The following is a 21833-nucleotide window of genomic DNA, read 5'->3' on the forward strand; positions in this document are numbered from 1 at the left end:
TTCTAGCTAGCTAACGGTCATCCTGATAACCGTTAGCTAGCTAGCTAACCTATAGCCATCAGGGAGAGAAGCAGCAGTTGGATACCACTGTGGTTGCAGAGCTTTAACCAGCAGAGTTAATTCCAGCCTTGTTTACACCGTATTAAACAAACAATGGATTACTAATTGCCTTATCGTTAATTCCATCCCCGTTCTAAGAGTAGAACAGCAGTGTTTCTAATAAAAGAAGCTGACTGAGAGAAGAAGAGATTTGAACTGATCTCATTTCCTTTTGGGAGGACAGACCTTGGTTTTTTATTTTATTGCACCCTGGTTTCATATCCTGTGGTTTCACCCTCTTGTTTTCTTGTCTCCTGTTTCCAGCTTTTCAAATAATTCCCTCGTCTTCTTCTTTTAATAGTACTACCATTTTCCAGTACAAGAAGATCTCACCACAACTTCTGGCCTTTATGTGCCTTCAAATATCTCGCATGAGTACTGTATCACTCCAAAGTTATCCTGTTTGAAAAGATAGTTTGTTTTTCAAAATATCATGACCAATAATCCCAAATCAGGACAGCCAGTTTTACATTACATTATAGTCATTTAGCAGACGCTTTTATCCAATAAGTGTATTCAACATAGGTATTCAAGAGAACTACTAGTCACCAGAAGTGCATCTCCTTTCTTAAACAAGTATCTAAGAGCGTAAACCAGAGCAAAAGTACAGAAACAAACTAATACGAATACAATAAGTACAACAAACTAATACAAATACAATAAGTGCTAAGTGGAAGGCTCAGGGTAGTACTTCTCTGATTTGATTAATCAATATGGCTATATTAACCATTAATAAACCCACTGAATTGTTGGTTTAATAAAACACAAATACCCTTTTAAACACAGTATTTGTTGGAAGTATAGATGTGTAAAATGAGTCCTGTGTTTATGTAATATGTTAAAGGATAACCCATGGTTTGTGCATGATTTATCCTATTTACTGCCAATGTCTCTTACAATATTGTCAACCAATACGTTGCTTTAATTTCCTTTTAAATCTAATCCTGTGTAGGAGGAATTGAATATTGTGTCTCAAATATGTGAAGCTTGATCTCTGTGTTCCTTTTCTCTACCGCTGAATCCTTCTTGGCATCACAACAGTTAAAAAAAAGAAATAAATCAAAACATCACAGATGACATTCCCAAAAGCCAGGGCCTCGGGCAAACAAAGGGATTATGATGTTGTTCGCTGTTGTGTTAAGTAAGTGGCTGTCAAACCACACCCTGATTTACTGTAAGTTGTTTGTCCAAATTACAGTTGCACTTTTACTCCTTTTTAATTAACCGCTGTCCATTATTCAATCAGTAATTTATCTTTATTTATTTTATATGGAATCCCACACATAATCCCACTTTATTAGACCTGCTCTGCAGACTGCGTGGGCATTTAAACACTGTACTTGATAGACATTTCCCTGATCCTCCTGCCAGTCGTCTTGCACCTGTTGTTTAAACTTCAGGCGCTATAGAATCCGACCGGCACAGTGCCAGTTTAAGCCAGTTGATCCAGTCGGACGTAGTTTCCTCTCCGTTTTCAAAAGGGCACGCTGACCTGAATCCATAACACACAATGACACCGCATGATAAACAACGCGGACAAATAAACACATACCTTGTTTGTTGAAAACCAAATGAGAAATGTACTATACAGTCTCTGCCGACGCTGATTAAATAGATTAAATGAAAAGGTGTGGAGTTGTCTCGTCATCAGACAACGTTTCTGTTTACACTTTCCCCAAGGGATTGTGTGTTTGTATCCTTGTTGGCCGAACAATAGGTAATGAAAGCACGTCCTGTTCCTTGGCGTCTCCCTGCTACCTGTAGATCAAAGGAATCGTGTGAAACCAATGGCAGGAATGTGCATTATGTCACCTGCATGCTTGTGAGTGTCGTCATTCACATGCAAAAGACAGAAATAGAACAGGGATCCGCTAATAATAGCGTAAAGAGTTTTATAAGAATTTATTCTAAATTCTATAACATCCTGTGAAACCATGTAAAGCCAATGGTGACCTTGTGTGTTACGCATAGACTGTATAGAAGAAGTGGACGTAGTTGCCGTGATGTTTTCCATTGGTTTATGGACGTTTTGAAGCCTCAAGTTAGTCAATTAGGCCGTCGCCATCTTGGATTTTTGCAACCAGTGAACAGAAGTGCGGTGAAGTGATGTAGAGACGCCGTATTCGACCTGTCAATCACTGTGTAGCCCCGCCCCTAAAGCATACCCTGCTTTATGGTCTGTTTGACTCTAAATGGAGCATCATTTACTAAATGAACATCATGCTGTATTGAAGAAGACTTGAAACTAGAGATTGAGACCATAAACTCATGTTTACAATGTTTACTGAGGGAATAAATCAAGAGAGAAGTAGAGTCATTTTCTCATAGACGATGAGAAATCTGACTTCTTTTTTTGCTTCCCTTGTAAGAAGTGGAGGTTTGCCGTCTGGTGTAACCACATTATCATGTTTTTAAAGGATATAGAGCAACATGTTTATTAGCAGCATATCTTGTCTGCAGCTGAAGCGAGACAGAAATGTTTTTCCATCCAAAAACACAGACAGAGAGTGACAGGTGTTTCCCATACCGGGCCAGCAGACTTCAGGTTTAGCAAGTGAAAACCTTTTGTGGTTTATATTGATCCTTTTTGACACCATGTGGTTATGTTTTGTCTAGTTTCAGATCCCCAAAGACCCAGTCCCCTGACTGTTTTTGTTGTTTTAGAGAAATCTGGCAGAGATTGATGATATCTTCCTGCTTAATGTGAACATAATTCACCAGTCACCTTCACTGTGTCGTGTACATTTCGACATTATTCGGATTTGTAGCCAGAGAACCCCCTCTGTCAGTAAACGGCTTCATCGCATTACAGACCTCTTTGGGTCCCTCTTAAACAGGTTTTATGCAGTTTCGGAGCAAATTCACTTAGAGGTTGGTTCCAAATGGCACTCTGGCAGTTTGCCCAGGAAGTTAAGATGCAGGAAAAACCCTGCAAGATGCAAACAATAAGACATCAGTGGAAATGTTAAAAAAAGTGGAAGCTGTTTGGTAATCTTTTTAGCAAACCTTTGAGAAATGTTTTAAAAAACAGTAGATTTTAAACACTCATAAAGACCAATAGACATTCATCATTTCAGGGATGTACTGATCTGACTTTCCGATACCGAGCATCTATCGATTATTAAAATAATAAATCGTGCACCAGTAACTTCAAAATTAATAGGAATTACAACAAATTGGTCAAAACTTAAATGATGCTTGATTATGTTGGTTGTGTTATATTTAATAGTGCTGCTGCCCTCATCGATATAACGGCTTTGCAAGTAGCTAAGGAACTTTTTGGTTTAGCAGCAAGAAATACCTTCTAGTTGTGAAAAGTGAAGCCGATGTGGAAGTGTCTTAAACTTGTAGAAAATGATTGACAGGTCGACATGATTGACAGGTCGACATCAGAGACGTATACAGCGTCTCTACGTCACTCCTCCTCAGTCCAAATATGGTCACTTCTGTTCACTGGTTGCAAAAAGCAAAGATGGCGACGGCCAAATTGACACACTTGCGGCTTCAAAACATCCGTCCACAAACCAATGGTTGATGTGACGGCCTTGTAAACACAGTCTTTGTGTCTACCAGTGTGCTGCTGACATGTGTCATATCACGCACATGTGTAATTAGACTTTGTTTTGTTATGTTTTTCTTGAGTAGCAAATAGGCTAAAGCTACATTTGGTGACTTTAAATGATTCCCGAATCCCTTGAATTGAAGCGAAAAGATCGGCCCTTGTTGTCCCAAATACCCAATAGAGCTATTTAGGTCAGTATCGACCTAATATCAGTGTTGGATCCCTTCTTTCTTTTCACTAGATTATGTCTTTGTATGCTACTCCATAGTTTCTGAAAAAACAAGTTGCAAAACCTGTCGCTCCAACTTAATATGATTTGATTTTTCCCTTTTTTTTAGCTACATGGTTGTTTCAAGGTTACAATCTGTTGCTTTATTTATAAATGTCGATATTCACAGAGGACCATAACATCACCGTGACGTTGTTCTTTAGTTTCCTCTTTGCAAAGCAGATGACATGGCGTTACTCCTGAGCCTGCACTTATCCCCACCTTTCTCCTCCTCGCTGCCTCCCCCTTTTGCCTTTTTAAAGATGTGAGGGAAAGAGGCCATCTATTTCGAGGCCGTAATAATTTAGGAGGGGGCTAATGTTTGCCGCGGCCTCAGGGGAGGCAGAATTAGCCGGCCAATAGACTCGCCGTGTTCAGACCGGTGCAGCTGAACCCTGTCACACCCACCCTCCTCTTCCTCCCCCTGCCTCTCTATCTCTCTCTCTCTATTGAGTCAGTGGGTTTGGGTTTGCCAGAGGCTAGCATAATGGTTCCCAGTGTCTGGAGAGATTAAAGGCCAGAGCTGCATTGTTCAAATGCCCCGAGATTAGTTTCCAAGGAGACGGGCCTCAGTTGCCATGAGAACATGGTGCCTGGTTTTAGCCGAGCTGTTTCTCTTTAACAGTTCCTATCTGTTTGCCTCCGTACTTACATTTACATAGTCGGTGTTGTTATCTGGAGTTTGGGTGATTTAGTTTTTTGACAGGAAGTTGTTTGCAGTAACACGGTGGTACTCTGCATGCAGTGGTGGTGGAAACTTATCTCGGTCATCTGAAGCCGTTGTCTCTCTTTCCTGTGCCATCTGTCAAGGACAGAAAAAAAAACTGTATAAAGAGGCTCATGTGACATCATGTGAGTGCTCTAATTAGCCCCCAAATGACTAACAGAAGAGTGTAAAACCATCATTTGCTGAATTCAGATGGATTTGCATTTGAGCCACGCTAGCGGTGTGGCTCTAGGGAAGTTGGTCTGTCTTCAACTTTACTCCAGACTTGAATATCTTACCAACTATTTGACGGACTAGCAGCATAAAGTTTTTTTTTTCTTATCCAGTGCAAATGATCTCAACTTCTGCTGGATTGATTAGCACACAATTTTGCACAGATATTTATGGTCTTTAGTGATTCTATGACTTTTCTCCTCGTGCCACCATGAGATTGGCATTTGTGGTTTTGAATGGAAATTTCACAACAGCTGGATTGCCATGTTAACGTGATGCTGACCGCATAGCTTGGCTGTACAATCTGTCTTGCTAGTAACTAGAAATATGCATCCTTGAGATAAGAACACCGCTTGCACGCTTACATTTGCTTAAAGTCAAACCAAATGATTGCAGCAGAGACTGCTTTGAATGCGGGTCACTGCTGCACGTGAATGCATTAGCGAGTACAGGTGTTGTCCGATGTCCCCGCTGTGGCCTCCTGCCTAAACCGTGTTACTCTTGTCCTCCACAGAGGCATGGCTCAGATGAGGAAGCTGGCATGCGACGGCGTCAGGACGAACTCCCGGGGCGACCCGCAGGCCCCGCTGGTGTCGGCCCGACAGGAGATCCTCACCAGCCTGGTGTCCGCCCTCGACTCTGTGGTATGTATGTCCAGGATCCAGCCTCACACGGTGTCAGTTCTTTAAGGAGATCTTAATCTGTGGAAAATCCACTGTTAAACATGCTAATAAACAGCTACATTTGTTGTTAATTTGATGCATTTTAGAGTATCTTGTTCCATCTAGGGCTGCAACTAACGATTATTTTGATTATCACTTAATCTGTTGATTATTACTTCAATTAATCAGATTAAAAACCTTTATTTTTTGCTACATCTCTTGGATAAAGAAATGAAAAAGTGAAAAGTTTATTGTTATGATATTCGATCAGATATTGTTTCAGATGTAAAGATTTGAAGGATTCACTTTAGTCTTGACTGATGGCATGAAATGTTCCCAAAACCTCCATAACATCATTTTATAGACTGTTGCAACATAATTGCATTGCTAAGCAACATCTTGGCGCCATGTTTACTTCTTGTCAGCTGGTGTCATTTATATAATCTTCAACTGGGACACATGTGTTATGTTTAGTTCACAACTGAGTGTCTCTCCAACCTAATTTCAGCTAATTAGCGTTAGCGAAATCCCTCAGAATGCAGCTCCTCTAGTTGAGTTGCTCACGTCTTCCTCAGAGTTTACCGTAATGACTTACCTCCTTGTCCTGCAGTGCATGGCCATGTCTAAGCTCAACGCCGAGGTGGCGTGCGTCACCGTGCACGAGGACAGCGTGATTGCCGTTGGCACAGAGAAGGGCAGAGTGTTCCTCAACTCCAGGAGGGAAATCCAAACAGATTTCTACAAGTTTTGCCGTGAGTCCCGCTCTCCTGTGTAGCTGTTGTTTTCCATTATTCATCCTTTGATCGAGCATTGATCAGCCTCATTATAGCCACAGCTGTGAGGCAGTTACAGGAAACACACACCAGTTGTGTGATTGCACAAATGCAGATTCAGCCAAAAGCTTTCAATAACTGCAGCAGCTTGCAGATTTCCCTCAATGTAACAGAAAACAGAGTGGAGGCAGTTCCACACATTATCTGTCTGTCTTGTCACATCTCATTTGGTGCCAAATCATTTGGGTGTGTTACATTTGTAAAAAAAAAACAACAGACATCACTGCTTAAAACTATTTTTGTCACATTAAGAGGTTCAAATCAAAGCGCTTTACAAGTGGCCGTTCCTTGACACACACTCTTCTAGTGAACTACTTACCCAAGTGTAAATCTTTGTTTCCTATTAACAAACTAGTATGCAAGTTTGTAAGCTGAGCCATATTTCAGATATCAGCGCCAGGACTTGAGTTCTAAAGGGAACCAACAAATCATGCTCTCAGACTCAACCTGTTTTTGAGGGGGTTTTGACCTCGCATTACGCAGTTTAGTTTATCAGGCTAAGGTTAATATAGTTTCAGTTTGCTGTGTTTTAGTTAAGAAGTAGAATAAGAATAAATTATTTGTTTAGGTTTCAGGTAATATTTGCACAGAATGGCTTCACCAAATGATGGAGATGCTTTCATTTTATCCAGACACATTGTAGGACAAACAAGTCAGTCATATTATAGGGCAACATTTTTCAAAATGTGACGTATTTATTACATTTCGGGCACCAGATTCTAAATCTATGACTCTGTAAGGGACAAAAAGTAGTGAGGAAAGCTAAATATACTTTAAAAAAATCTTTAAAATTATATATTTTTGCGCACTTGTTATTTTTTAATGTTTCCATAATTTGCTAGATGTGATTTTTTTGTCATTTGGCTTTAAGGGGGGCCGTGTCTGCAGAATCTGACCACAGCTAATGCCCATACCAAAGACCAGGAAGGAGATCTCAGCAAACTGAGTAAGGATGGTGAGCACGGGAAGTCGAGAGCTCCATCGGACGCTCAGTCCAACATCTTCGTTCTGAGGAAGATGGTGGAGGAAGTCTTCACTGTCCTTTACAGTAAGGAGGCACCAAGTGCAACAGAAGTCCATTCATTCTATAAACCACTATTCATGACTTAAATCCTCCTCGACACTAAATATGTCCCCTGAAACGTGGTTCTAAACGGGAACCTATTCAAAACCAGTATTGAGTATTGATGAGGTCCGGGGTTAACGGTTCTGCTATTCTTTTCCTAATTAATTGTCTATTTTTCTTACAAAAGAATCAAAAAGAGCTGATAAGAGTATCAATAAGGAACCGCACCGATAAAACCCCAACGATATCCATCCATACTCAACACTACCGATATGGGAAAAACATCATCAACCTAAATGTTCAAAAGCAAAGATTGATCTTACCCAATTATAACTGTTATTAGTTGTGGAAGAACAGCAACAGCATCTTCATTTCAGGTTTTATTCTGCCAGTTGTTATTCTGAACAAGATATAGTGTTTTGCTGAATTTAATGGGATGCTGGCAAATGATCTGTACATGCGATGGAAGAGTGCTGCTGCATGCAGTGTGTGCTAAGAATGAAATGAAATGGACTTTTGGACCTAGTTAATGATTTTATGTGTATTTTCCCCCCAAATAAGTTGAATTGAATTGTGCAATGAACCTCAGCTTAAAGCTCAAAGTCCTCACTGTGCTTTGTGACATACGCAGGTGAGGCTGTGGGGAAGAGCAGCCTGGTCCCTGTGCCTTATGAGTGGATCCAGAAGGACCCCGGCTGTGTGGCGGCCCACGGTTTGCCTGAGGGGGTCGCCCTGAAGAAGCCCTCCGAGTACGACACCAAGACCCTGATGAAGATCTTGGAGCAGAGCCACCGCATCCAGTTCACAGTAAAAAGGTGAGTCTGCAACGGGAACATGTGTTGTTCTTCATCACGCTGCTGTTTGGGACAACAGACTTGATTGTCCCAAAGAATGACGTTAGACATTTCAGCTTTGCAGAGATAGATCATTGTGGCTAGTTATTGGTAGCAAAATTAGTGAGGGAAAGACAGGGCTTTAACTTAAAAAAAAACTCTCTAAGTTTACATGTCAGTCTCGTGTACGTTGATGTAACTGCTTCTGAACAAAGCCTAAGCCCAGCTAGTGGTACTAAGTAATCTACTTCAGAGGTCAACTCCACCATCAGCTTATATAATAAACAGGTGACAGCAAGGACAGGATTTAGAATGTAATGCGGGGACATTCTTGTGTGGACTGAGCCTGTTGACAGAGAGAACGCTCTGATTATATGTAGTTGGTATGATGGAAAGACCTTTTAAGTCGGGCTGGTCAAGACTCCGCACAATATTTCTAACTGATACAAAGTGAACACCTCTTAAAAGCTTCATTTGAGGACAGCGAGTCTTTTTTTAAAAGCAGGAACTTCCCCAGTTTGACCACAGAACAAGCATCTTGATTAAGTTTATGGGACATTTGAACCCCTATAAAAAGGCCCTGGTCAGGGGGTTGTACTTTCTGAAAGTAAAGTTATTTTCAGGGTGGGGTTTCGCTGATTGATCAAACACAAACCGTGCCGCTGCTACAACTCGTGTACCGCTTCTTTCATAAAACAAGGAAGTACTCTTAATATAGATTTAGAACGATTTACAAGCATTTCTCCTCATAAAAGAAAAGTTAGGCTTCTAACAGACAGAAAGAATAAAAGGGTGAGATCCTGCGAGAGACAAAAAAAGTTTTCTGATCGTTTCGCTGCGAATACGTGACTTTTTTAGCTATTTTTCTGAATGCTTCTTGGCGGTTAAGCACAAATAAATAACCATCAAACACTCAACAGATGATTTGGACCTGCACCTTGCAAATTTCCCCGCTGCGGGACTAATAAAGGATTATCTTATCTTATCTTATCTTATTTCATTCATTACAATGTTCTTCAGTTAATACTATGTTGCAGTAAATGTCTTCGCAATGAGACAAAAACCAAGGTTTACTTTGTTTTTCAACGTGCTTTATTTAGATTAAAACAAGCGGACACACTGAAGAGTGTGTTTCACCCTTAAACCACCAACATCACCATAGAAACGCAGACAACAACGGGTTGAAGGAACCTTTTAGATCCTTAAAAAGCCGTCCCAGGACTAAAACTATCAGGAACATCTTAGTGAAAATGCAGCTTTACTCAGGCTTTCAGTTTCTCTGTTTTTTAACATAACAGTTGTCTTTAAAACTTTGTTTTCGGGGTTTGTTTGCTTAACAATCTGTCCTGTGCCTTTGCCCATAACAGATAGGGAGTTTCCTGTGTCTACAACCTTATAATGGAAGATGAATATGAAAAAGAAAATAGATGCAACACAGCATATTGTGTGTTTAAAGAACATAGCTTTTGTTTAGAAAGAGACTTTTGGTCTCTTTGCCGCTTAACTAGAGGTACAAAGAAAAAACAGTGGAAGAGAAGGGAAGGGTAAAGAGTTTAATCACTTCTTCTGAAAGTTATCAAGGGAATAATGTTAAATTGGTCTATTTAAAGGAGCTGTCGCTGCAGCAAATAAGCCAAGAGACACTTGGCAAGCGAAAGAGTTTGTAAACAAAAAGATGTCAAGCTGTGATTCATGGAACCCTCCGAATAACTTCCCTCTTGATTCTGTGTCTTTGTACAGGCCAGCAGAAGATCTGCCTCGAGAAGCCAAGCCCAGCACTGATGTTAATCACAACTCTTCCACCGCCGCCATGACGCCCAGCAGCCTCGGCGTAGGGAAGACCGCCGCCCAGGTGGTCACGTCATCGAGTCCCGCCACTTCCAGCAACTCTGTCCTGTCGAACTTTCTGTACGGCATGCCCATGTCCTCCAAACCTCACCCGGACAGCAAGCTGGATTTCAAGCCCATGTCCCTCCTCAACCTGGGAAAGGACCGACTGACCAACTGGACGGCAGGGACGGATAAGATGAGCACGTCTGTCAAAGACTGTGGTACCAACGGTAAGGTGTCAGTGTGAGGAGGACGGGGGGGTGATCACCTGTGGAATATGATTTTTGGGCTGGTTTTCCATAATCACAGCATTAACAGTGAATACTTGTTATTATAACACAGCCAGAGCAGAATAACGTCTCTTTTCTCAGTTAATATTGGGTGCATTTGAAAAGATTCCCTTTTATGAGTAGAGGTATAATTCAAAATTGAGGTAAAATTCCCAATTATGATCAAAACGATAATGAAAAGTAAAATCTCTATGTGACAAAAATTGTATTTCACACTGAGCGCTTCGTCCTGCGCCTCCGGTGTGCCTAGAAAAAGTTCTAATTTGTAGAATGAATATTTTACGGCTCATTATTTCATTTAAAGCAGCAATTTTACTTTTATAGCACGTTTCCTTGTTTTACTAATATGAATATATGAGTAATTTAACTCTCAGCAACCAGAAGTATATTTGAAATGCCCGAAAAGAATTCATAGCTCTAAAATGTAGAAGAACACTGCAAACAAGACCCACACATATAAATATCATTTTCTATCTTGGTACTTTTTCATTTTGGCAGGTAATTAGATACTTAAGTCAAGTATCTAGTATCTATCTGGATGCTAAGTGAACACCTCTGACTGAAATGAAAGTGAATTGAACAGAGTATATTGAATTTTTCTTGCATTTTCAGATGAGACAACTCGACTACCTGGTGATCAGGGTCAGAGCCCTCCTGGCATCCACATCTCTAAGAGGCTTCTCTTCTCCATAGTGCACGAAAAATCAGGTAAGAATGAACCTTTAAATGCACAACACAGGGTTATTGGTCATTAGAGGCCAGGTAGACAGACAGAGAAAGGTCACCTCTATCACATCTGTTGTCTCAGCCAACAATGGATGTATAACTAAGTCAGATATATTCACTGACAGATAATTGATGTACTTGCTTCGAAAGTCATCACCAATGAGCAACATCTAAAGATTTGAATGATTTTTAACTGAATAAACCTTAATGTGCTCAATAATTCCATCACATTTCCTCTGAATTAGCTTCCAAGTTAAATGTCAGTGCTTCAGGTGCTTTCAACACGTTATATCTCTTCATTTTAATCAATACAAAATAAGTGAACTTTAGCTGGAAGGAGGATATAGTGTCCTTTGTACAGCTTTATATTTACAGACATAGAGGGGTACTCCTTTAAAAAAGTATGCTATGAGATTTAAAGGTGTTTTTAGGTGAGGTTATGAGGTCCTTCTCCGTAGTCATTGTATCACCTTCGGAGAAACAAACAGGAGTAAAGCAATGTACGTCTGTGGACAATATCAGTTTAGGTGTACGCTACATTTATAATATTTCTACTGCTGTACGTTGCCCCTATACAGCTCTTTCTGACGGGGAACTGAGGCTGTTATCTTTGCTCTCTTTCCACAAGACTCCTTTGACAAAAACAGTTATTTTTCACCTCGCAGAACAGAGGAGTCGCAGGTCTACCGCTGCCTCTGTAAGTTAGTTAATTAGCGTTTTAAAGTGTTTGTTCAGAAACACCAAAGTCACACAATAACACATCCAAACAAACCTATTTGTAAACCAGCAACTCCTGTGTCCTGTGAGGTAAAACCACTGTTTTTGTCAAAGGAGTGTTGTGTCTTTGCAGAGAGCATTGATAACAGCTTCAGTTCTCTGACAGAAAGGTAAAGAGGTGAACATATTCTAAATATAGCGTGCACTTAAACTGATATTGATTCTTTTAGGTGTCTTAAATATATCCACAGCAGTGCATAGCTGGTACTCCTGCAGTACCTCATACAACCACACTTCTAAACATCACAACTATCCCTTTAAGATCAAGATCTAGTGTGATATGATGTTATATCTTTAACATATGCACATGTTGTAGGGCATGATATCAATTTATATTCGTTTATTACAGACACATTGGTATCTGCCTTTATGTTTGTTAAGTACAAGAAATTTCTGCACACAAAGATGTTTATGAAGTTCATAAACTTTGACACCAACAAAGAGAATTGACAAGTTTATTTTTTAACTGTTACGCTCTTCATGACCAAATTTAAGGAGTATTTATAAGCAGGATCAGCCTAAACTATGATATAATATGTTGTCACAAATTAATATTCTAAATATGGATAGAAGTTCAAATCTGCAGTCCCAGAGGAGGTTTTTAGTGTGTTTGGTTTGGATTTGTTCTCCTTCGCCCTGCTTGGATTTGAAGGCTCACACTGCAGCCAAGCATTATTTACGGAACAAAGGTTGAACTTTACTAAACCTGAACCATTTAGGGCTAAGCTACTAAGATGTCAAGAGTAATCCCATAAGAAGACATTGAGTTGATGGAGCAGATTACTTTCAGCTCCTTGGCACTCACATTGAAATAAAGCTCATTTGAATGTTAAAGCTCCAATAACTTTCAACTAATGAAGCGTGTTTTTCTGTTACACAAACATTGACAGGTTTTTTTCTTTTTCCTGCAGAGAAATGGGACTCTTTCATTCGGGAAACTGAAGATATCAACACGTTGAGAGAATGTGTACAGATCTTGTTCAACAGCAGATATGGTAAGCATGTCTGTCTTTGCATTTCGTTTTTTTTTGAGGGGGCATCTGTATCACAGTTTTATTACTAAAGGTATCCCCGCCTCCTCGAGCAGTTGTTCATGCTTCATGATTCTGTGCGTATCTATGGATGTTGATGGATTGGGGTCAGTGCTTTGGTTTGATCATCTTCTCCTCCGTGATTCACAAGACATGTTTATGTACACACTGTTAATTCCTACCTCAAAAAAAGAGCTCAACTAGAAGAAAAAACCCCAGCACATTACAAGTTCCTTTAAATATTTACATCGTTTTGTCTCTTATTCGAAATGATTCAAAATCCAACCACCGTGGTGTTTCTCTACCAATTAAACATTTTGCCTCATGGGATCCGTTACCAGGTTTCTTTTTATATCCAAGCCCACAGCACCGATTATCATCCCCTTAAAGTTGAATTCCTCATTTAGCTTTAATTATCTTCACTTCTTTAAACCTTTACATGGAGTGTGCATGTTTTTCCTCAAGCAAATTCACGTTTGATGAGCTACAAATGCATAAAGATGAATAACAAACTATTCCTTATAGTTAAAGTGCTATTCTTTCAGAAACAAACCTTGTTGCTTTGTTGTCTTCCGCCTGCAGCCGAGGCCCTGGGTCTGGATCACATGGTGCCTGTCCCCTACCGCAAAATCGCCTGCGACCCAGGAGCCGTGGAGATCATTGGCATCCCCGACCAGATCCCCTTCAAGAGACCCTGCACCTACGGAGTTCCCAAACTCAAACGCATCCTGGACGAGCGCCACGGGATCCGCTTCATCGTGAAACGGTAACCTAAAGAGATGTAGTTCAGATTATAGTTTACCCATGTCATTGTCGACCTCAAACAGTATAGAATGGCCTCTGAAGCTCTTATTTTGAAAGGTTTATAATAAGCCAGCCTATACCATCTGCACGCTGCGTCCCGCTGACTGGTAAACCATTTCCATTTCACGTCCCAAATGACTCCCCCCCCTCTCCAGCATATTGCGGCGCTCTGCCATCCGTTTTGTCTGAGCGGATTCAAATGAGCCAGCGTGCCTTGTTTTCAGATAGCACATATTTTACCCAGTCCTGCAGGCAGCTCATTAGTGGTAATAGAATTAGGGGGAAAAGATTGAAAATGTGATTCATTTCAGAGTTGCATCACATTCCCATTGTCATTGGGAGATGTTCCAGATGCACGGCCTCGATGTTCTGTTTTTGTGGGCATGCTCTTTGTTGACAGGCTGTGTTAGATTAAAACAAACTGGTGGTTAATTATAACGGTTGGCAGCTTCAACTGGAACCTCGTTTAAAGCTGCAGCCTTGCTTTTAATTATGCACAGATGATTTTGCGTGTAATGACGACCACATTTTAAATCCATGTTATGAGCAGTTTCAAAATGCAGATAGCTCAACACTCGATGGAGTGTTTTTTAAAACCAAATATGGTCCGAAGTGAAATATTATCTTGACAGGAAATGGATGGATTAAATGTGGCACAAAAATATTCATGGTCACAAAGAGATGAATCTTTATGACTTTGGTGATCCCCTGACTTTTTATCAAGTGAAAGCAACTTCAGAATTTACACTCTGATCCATAAATAAAACATCTTATTGGCCTCAGCTTTGAGTTAAATGAAAACACTAACATGCTATCAAGGTGACAATCCTGAAGAAAAAGGGTGGTGTTTTTGTATATATTTCTTATTGTCAACAAATCCCATAAAAACACCAAAATGAGCAACGTGTTATCTGGTGTTAACGTGCATCCTGGGGTGATCCAATCACAGGCGTCAGTTCACACCTCGCAGTAGAATGCGTTTCCACATGTGTCTCGAACACTTGGATATCGTTTCCCTGCTCTATATACTAATAAACACGTATTATTTCAGTGTAAAAATATATTTTCTATTGGCTTTTTTCAAAAGGAATGTCTTGTACGAAGACAGTTTATGAGATTTGAGAAGATTTTATCGATACTCTTATCGGTTCTTTTTGATTATATTGTGAGAAAAAATAGAATTAATTAAGAAAAGATGCAACACTGCTTTATTATTCTTTTGTAACAAATATTGTTTCTTTAGCAGCAATACAAGAAGTTCCAAAATGCTGCTCTGAAATGTCGGAAACCCACTTTTTGTTCCTCATAGATCCAGCCTCTTAATTTTGCTCCCAGATTGATGCATTTAACTTGAAAATCTACAATTCCTTCTTGCTAAATGAATGATGTTTCCAAAGTCATTGTGTAATCTTGTTTTCATAATCATGATTATGATTTTTGCAGCCTTAGTATTCACTTTAACTTTAAAAAAAATTCCCCAAACAGCTACGTATTAGGCAAAAGATACTCAAACAGTAGATTTTTTGCGTGGGCTTTTATTAATTGGCATTAATCCACATTTGGTGCTGTGTTGTTTAATGAGCTTTGGCTGCAGAGTTCCCACGATAAAATAAGGACATCTGGCCTTAATAAATCAGATATTAAATACACTAAAGAGGAGAGAGATCTTCTTCGACAGCGAGAAGTTCCACAAGTCTAATCTTAATCTCAAACAATTTCTCAAATAAATGTAAATAAACACGACAGTTGTGTCTGAAGACTAATTACGATCGCAGCAGGAGAGCAGTGTGTCAGAGGCAGACGGAGCAGAAGCTTCATCCAGAGTGAGACAGTTATTTTTAGTCGGGGGGGGTTCAGTGAAAACAGAGAAATGACTCATGTATGTGATGGTTTGACTGGGACTGATTGTTTGAAGAGCAGTTAAAAAGCTATTAACGACGTCTTCCTCCACATGTACACTGATCTGCATCATGAGCTTTTTGCCCCGGGAGTTTGAAACAGAAACACTCTTTGAACTCGCTGACTAATGGCCTATTTTCTTTTCTTTTTATATTCCAGAATGTTTGATGAAAGGATTTTTACTGGTAAGATACTCTTTTTTTTACCATTTTCTCACGCATATGAGCTGTGATTTGGCTTCACTAATGAAACGCTGCTGATCTGTCTCTTCATGGCTTCTCACGCCACTGTCTGTGATTATACTTTAAAATGTTCCAGTCTTTCTAGAATAGTCAAAGCAAACTGGGAGAAGAGTTTTTATTTTGTTCTATAGTTTAGAACAGTTTACCTCCCTTTTCTAGACTGAATATTATGTCTTTGCGTATCTGCAGATACCGATACCAGTCCGATAAAAACAAAAATCCCAGGTCATGATTCCATCTCTAATATTTATTTCATATTGCTGTAAAAACATCTTCAAACAACATGATTTATTCAAATTTCTAGCCCACAGCTTTTAAAGACATTATGATAACATAATTTAACCTTCACCAAATGCTTATTTTTACTGAATGGAACTTGAACGCATCGTAATGCAACCTCCATTAATGTTAACTAACTCTGCTTCTGCAGATTTAAACCCAGATTTTTTGTTCACAATGTAGAATAATCAGGATGAAAATAGGCGTGTATTACTGGTTTGCACAAACTTAAATAAATTGTACATATCCCTGCTAAACTCTTCACTTAAATACACACTTGATACTTTAATAACAGACTCCTTTTACTCTTAATTTTTTGTGGTTTATCATACTTTATTGTAAATTTTCGTTATATGTGCAAACGTACTCGTAAATAAACCGTTTCTGATTCTAATGTGCAGAAACAATTAATACTTGAATGAAAGGAGCATGTAACAGCACATAGTTAGTGTATTTTGTGTTTCTGTTTAGCTTAAATGAACGTGATAAATAACGTGATATCTGATAGACTTGGCGATACCCAATCCAGCATTTTAGGCTGTATCAGAGAGATTTCTGATACTGGTATCGGTATTGAAACAACTCTAAATCTCCACAGGCTACATTCATCATAAAGAACCACACTGGTGTCCATATTGCAGGCAAATTCCCAGTTTATTATGTACAACTAGCTGAAAATAATGCACTCTTATGAGACGATATTAGAGCTACTTTAGATGGAAAATCATCTACATCCTGTCAAAGGGAACTCTGGGTAAAATCTCATTATTTCGGTAGGATTTCATGTGTGTTTTGTGAGCCCAGCATTCAGCCGCACATTATTTGAGATCTTGACAATTAATTAGAGTAACTGGCTACCGGAAAACTGCTCCGTCAAGTGTTTATTTAAATATTTTTTACAGCTCAAAGATGTTTGTTTATCTTCTCTTGTCTTGTTTGCTGAAGCTGCTGGCAAGATTGCGAGGGAGGAGGGGAAGCATGACCCGGGCTCCATGCCCGAAGACGGCTTCCTCGACAATCTGAGCATCCCGCCCACGACAGCCGAGCCGATCAGCAATCCTCACAGCAGCAGGTCAGAGAACAGCCCACACACACATTTAGTTTGTAACCCAGAGATATGAGATCAGGGCATGAAGGCCAGACTGTATTCATTTAGAACTGGAATTACTGAGTGTGGACTGAATGAAACTGTTTATATATGTATATATATATACTGTATTTATCACCAGCTGTGATATGCTTAGTTTAAGAGACAGCCCTTTATTCACATGTTGATGAATATGATTCAATATATAAATCAACTGACGCAGGTTACCTCAAATCTCAGAATAACAGCCTGTTGTTGCTTAGTTAACTTAGATTTTCAGATGATTCGAAATCTAAAGGAATACAACACCAACAAAATGATAATTTATATATCAGTAACCCTCCCTGACTTACCTTGAATTTTGAAGAAAAGGTTCAATCAAATAACAGAAAAGAGTCTTGATTTATTGGGCCACGTTTAATAACAGCAAAACTATATCATAACATCTGTTTAAAACTCTCACAAAACTCATTCAGCATTAATCAAGTCTCATTTATCTCTTTATTTATGTTCCTTACGTCCCAAACACATGCATCTTTGCCAAAAACTTGACTTTTTTGCAACAAATGAATGAAAGTAACCATATTTGGACTGAGGAGGAGTGACGTAGAGACCTGTCAATCAGTGTGTAGCCCCGCCCTAAAGCATACCCTGCTTTATGGTCTGTTTGACTCTAAATGGAGCATCATTTACTAAATGAACATCATGCTGTATTGAAGAAGACTTGAAACTAGAGATTGAGACCATAAACTCATGTTTACAATGTTTACTGAGGGAATAAATCAAGAGAGAAGTAGAGTCATTTTCTCATAGACTTCTATACAACCAGAGGAGTCGCCCCCTGATGGACACTAGAGAGAATGCAGCTTTAAGAACTTCCGCATCAGCATTGGTACAAATGGTCATTTTGGGGTGAAGTATTCTTATATGAAGTGTTTTCATAAAGTTAGCACCCATGAGCTATTTTTGTGTCCCACCACCCGATTGCTTATGTATTTTTAATGCACCAGTTTTGTAATTTTGTAGTCACCTGAGTGTTTTTTATTTAATCTCACAGATCAGCAAGTGCATGCGTGAGTCCCTTGGCTGACTGTGAAGCAGGTATGTGCAAATTAAAGCATTTCTGCATTATTAAAGCTTTTTGTTCATATTTATTTTTGCAGTCTGATGAAACAAAAGATTAAAGTTAAAGTTTTAAAGCAATGTTAGACGTCCTTTGGAGCTTCTGAGGACAATGTCCCATCATGTTTTTGTAGTCCGGTCAGTTCAAACACTCTCTGTCACCTACTTTAAATCTGTTTAACTCAGCCATAAAACACACCGCCTCGCTCTGATGGGAACTGTTCGATCCCCGCAGGTCCTTCAGGAGATTGCATTCCTCTGAAAAGGATTAAAACGGAGCCTCCAGATGGGGACATCATTCAAGTCACTGTGCCAGGTAGGTGTGCAGAACTTTAAAGAAACAGAATAAAGGAGGCAGCTTGTTTGTCCAACGATAATATCAGAGCTCTCTTCAGGGAGAGGCCGACCATCGGGTAATGTTTCTTTAAAGGATATCTAAAAATACAATGGAAACACAAGGTTTTTGGTTCTTACATGCTTAAGCTTCAGGTTAAGGGTCTTTGTAGCTGGATGCAAAGTTTTTGCTTTATTGTTAGTCCTCTTAGACAGTAAGTGAAATTAATAGTATGTCCCAAACCTTCGTATGAAATCTTATATGTCCTATTTGCAGGACTCTACGCCTGCATTAATATCCCACAATGCAATCTGCTAGTGACAACAGTTGTCTAAACAGACGGTGGCGTGCAGCTCAAATACATTTCAATTTGAAGCAATATATATTTTTAATTTGTTCAGATTTTATGATTCTCTCAAATTGTTGTTGGTCACATGGGGTTGGCAGGGTGTTACCACGGTTACGCCTCTCCAACTGGCAACAAGACTGGCAGGAACTGACTTGCTGATTACAGTGCGACTGAAAGTGTTACATACTTGTGTTTATTCACACGAGCAGTAGTACACATACTGAGTATATAATGCACAGTGTGGGATTCTGGACGCAGCATAAGTTTAGCTTTTTTAAAGACTTCAATGATGATGATGAGTTTGTCAAATATACGTCAGGCAAACTTACTCAAATCCTTCCTGAAGCTTTACAATGTGATACGATGTATTTTGGTCGTCCACACAGTCTGGGAAATTTTCCAACACACATCTGTTTTTTAGCTTTGTCTTAAACTATGTCAGTGGTAAATCCAAAAAAAAAAAAAAAACCAATTATTCAGGAAATATCAAAAACTGCACAGGAGGTATTTGAGAGTGGAAACGTTGTAAAAAGCTGGTGTTTGTTTCATCAGACGCCAGTACCGGTGGAGAGGAGCCCAGCGAGTCTGTGTCCGAGCCGGTCCCGCCAGCAGCGTGTCCAACCACGGCCTCCCCGCCGCTCCCACTGCTTCCACTGCTTCCACTGCTCCCACTGCTCCCCATCACCAACCGGAAAACCACGCAGGTAACCTCAGCCCCCGCCTCCTTTTTCATCCACCTCCTTTCTCACCGCAGCCCCTGGAACGCCAGCTCCACCCGATGCCACCCAACACTCTCTGGATGTTTTTTTATGGAGTTAAATAAGCTGCCACACGTATGAAAACACTTTTCTCCGATTCTTTTCTTCCTCTCTCCCACTTCCTTCCCCACGACCAAAACCTCCCCAACCACTCGTAGCTTTGAAACCCTCCAAACTTTAAGAACCCCCCCCACTCCCCCAAACTCTGGCCCACTGTAGCTCTTCTCTCCTCTGTGAAAGGCACCATGCATCAGCAGAAACGTTCACCTTTGGTCAGTGTTGCCATTCAGGTTGTTACTGATGCACGGTGCATGTTTCCAGATTGTCCCGTAGTCCCAATGAATGATTAGAGATGTATTAGAGAGACAAAGCTGCTCCTCAAACATCCTTTAAATGCTCCCAGATCCTTCCTCTCTCTAACATGGAACTGTTCACCTTTAGAAACCAAAGACAAGACATCTGAGTAGACTTCTCTCTCTTTATAAACCTCATTTGTTAGGCGTTAATAAACAGCACTGTTGCAGTTATTCATTTATTTTGCAATTATTCACTTTAAAGAGTTGGTTCCCCCTCAAAATTACAAACATATTCTCCTCCTGGTATCTAACCAAGCAGATACTTTTGATTTAATTTCTCTGAAGACCACAAAAAACATTCAATTCAACAGCAGAATTATTTGTGAACTGACCCTTTAAGCTGTCTTTGTGCTGAAGCATTCAATAATTGTTAAAGAACGGTGTAACAAATCATTGGGTAGTTGCCATATTTCAAAGCATCGATTAAACTACTTTAAAGTACCACAAAATATCCTGGACCACCATGTATTATTTCGTAATAAAATAAGATATATTAACATATAAATGAGGCATTGTTTTCAACATTTGGACATAGTGCTATAACACTACAGAGTGAAGAGTCTACTCAATGTGATCTTTTAGCATACGATGCTTTTAGAAGGCGTTTTGTTTTATTTTGTTGATTTGATTTGTGCTTTGTTTAAGTTTTCTTTTCTTTCACAAATGACCACTAAAGGAAAGACAATGAAGGTAAGTGCAGAAAATGTCACATTTAGAGTTATGTGCTGTTATAAGCTCTTTTTTTCAAGTATTTATTTGCTGCTATTTTGCATTATATGTAGTAAAATAATATCTATGCTGGATTCAGCCAAGATCTGTCTGCAGTAGTAGAAGTTTCACACTGAAGAAGTCATGTTTCAGGCTATTTACTGCCCAAATAACTAAATCAAACAGAGTTCACGGCTCTATATATGCAGATGATGTGAGGATCTCCCTCTAAGGCAGACAGCATTTCCAGATAACAGAATAAATCATTGTCAGTCAGTGACTCCTTTCTCCTTATTCTTACTTCTTGCATTAAACTTCAGTTAAAAGTTTAGCTCCGATTAGACGCCTTTAGCCTTTTTACACGCAATCTCCACTGTTAATTCCCAAAGCCAATAAAAAACCGTCAACAGACAACCACTAAGACATTTATTTTCCTTAATACTAAATCACATATTTGAATTCTTTGTTGTATAATTGTTTGAAAGCAGCTGTATGTTTGTCTTTCTTCCTGCAGCTGAAGCTCTGTCACCGAGTTCGACATCTCAGAGCATCAGAAGATCCTCTGAAGGTACCGACATAAGTTCCACATAAATGCTATTTTTATATTCTTAAAATTAGATAAATTCTACAATCTTTCTTGGACTTATATTTTGAGCTTGTAGTTATGACAAAACTGATTTATTTTGCTTTTACTTCAGGTGCAGCTCAGTTAATTTGTGATCACATCCACCTCTGAACACATTGTCTACTTCATTTTTTAACCCCATTTTTGATCCATAATTCTTTCCTTGTGTCCATTTGTTACGGTCCCTTTTGATTCATACACCACACAGTCAGTTTGTCATTGAAGGTCAGTGCAGGTCAGGTGGATATTTATCAAAACAAAGATGGCGAAGGGGAGAAGTAGTTACGTCCCCCCCTAACCCAGCTGCCCCTCCCGTAGTAACTCTCTCCTCATGCTCCGGGTGTGAATGTTTT

General features: G+C 39.6%; 1 protein-coding gene across 1 annotated transcript in view; it reads left to right on the forward strand.

Annotated features, from left to right (window-relative positions):
* gtf2ird1 (GTF2I repeat domain containing 1) overlaps positions 1-21833 on the forward strand; it is a 30428-nt gene that overhangs the window by 2074 nt on the left and 6521 nt on the right. Inside the window, 15 exon segments of the mRNA XM_054626588.1 lie at positions 5384-5513; positions 6142-6283; positions 7236-7412; positions 8062-8245; positions 10004-10323; positions 10996-11091; positions 12798-12881; positions 13500-13683; positions 15780-15805; positions 17087-17213; positions 18286-18329; positions 18586-18666; positions 19586-19671; positions 19674-19737; positions 21370-21423. Coding sequence (XP_054482563.1) covers positions 5388-5513; positions 6142-6283; positions 7236-7412; positions 8062-8245; positions 10004-10323; positions 10996-11091; positions 12798-12881; positions 13500-13683; positions 15780-15805; positions 17087-17213; positions 18286-18329; positions 18586-18666; positions 19586-19671; positions 19674-19737; positions 21370-21423 — 1795 coding nt within the window. The 5' untranslated portion in view covers positions 5384-5387.

The sequence above is a fragment of the Anoplopoma fimbria genome, chromosome 24 (assembly GCF_027596085.1).
Source record: "Anoplopoma fimbria isolate UVic2021 breed Golden Eagle Sablefish chromosome 24, Afim_UVic_2022, whole genome shotgun sequence".
NCBI classification, from domain to species: domain Eukaryota; kingdom Metazoa; phylum Chordata; class Actinopteri; order Perciformes; family Anoplopomatidae; genus Anoplopoma; species Anoplopoma fimbria.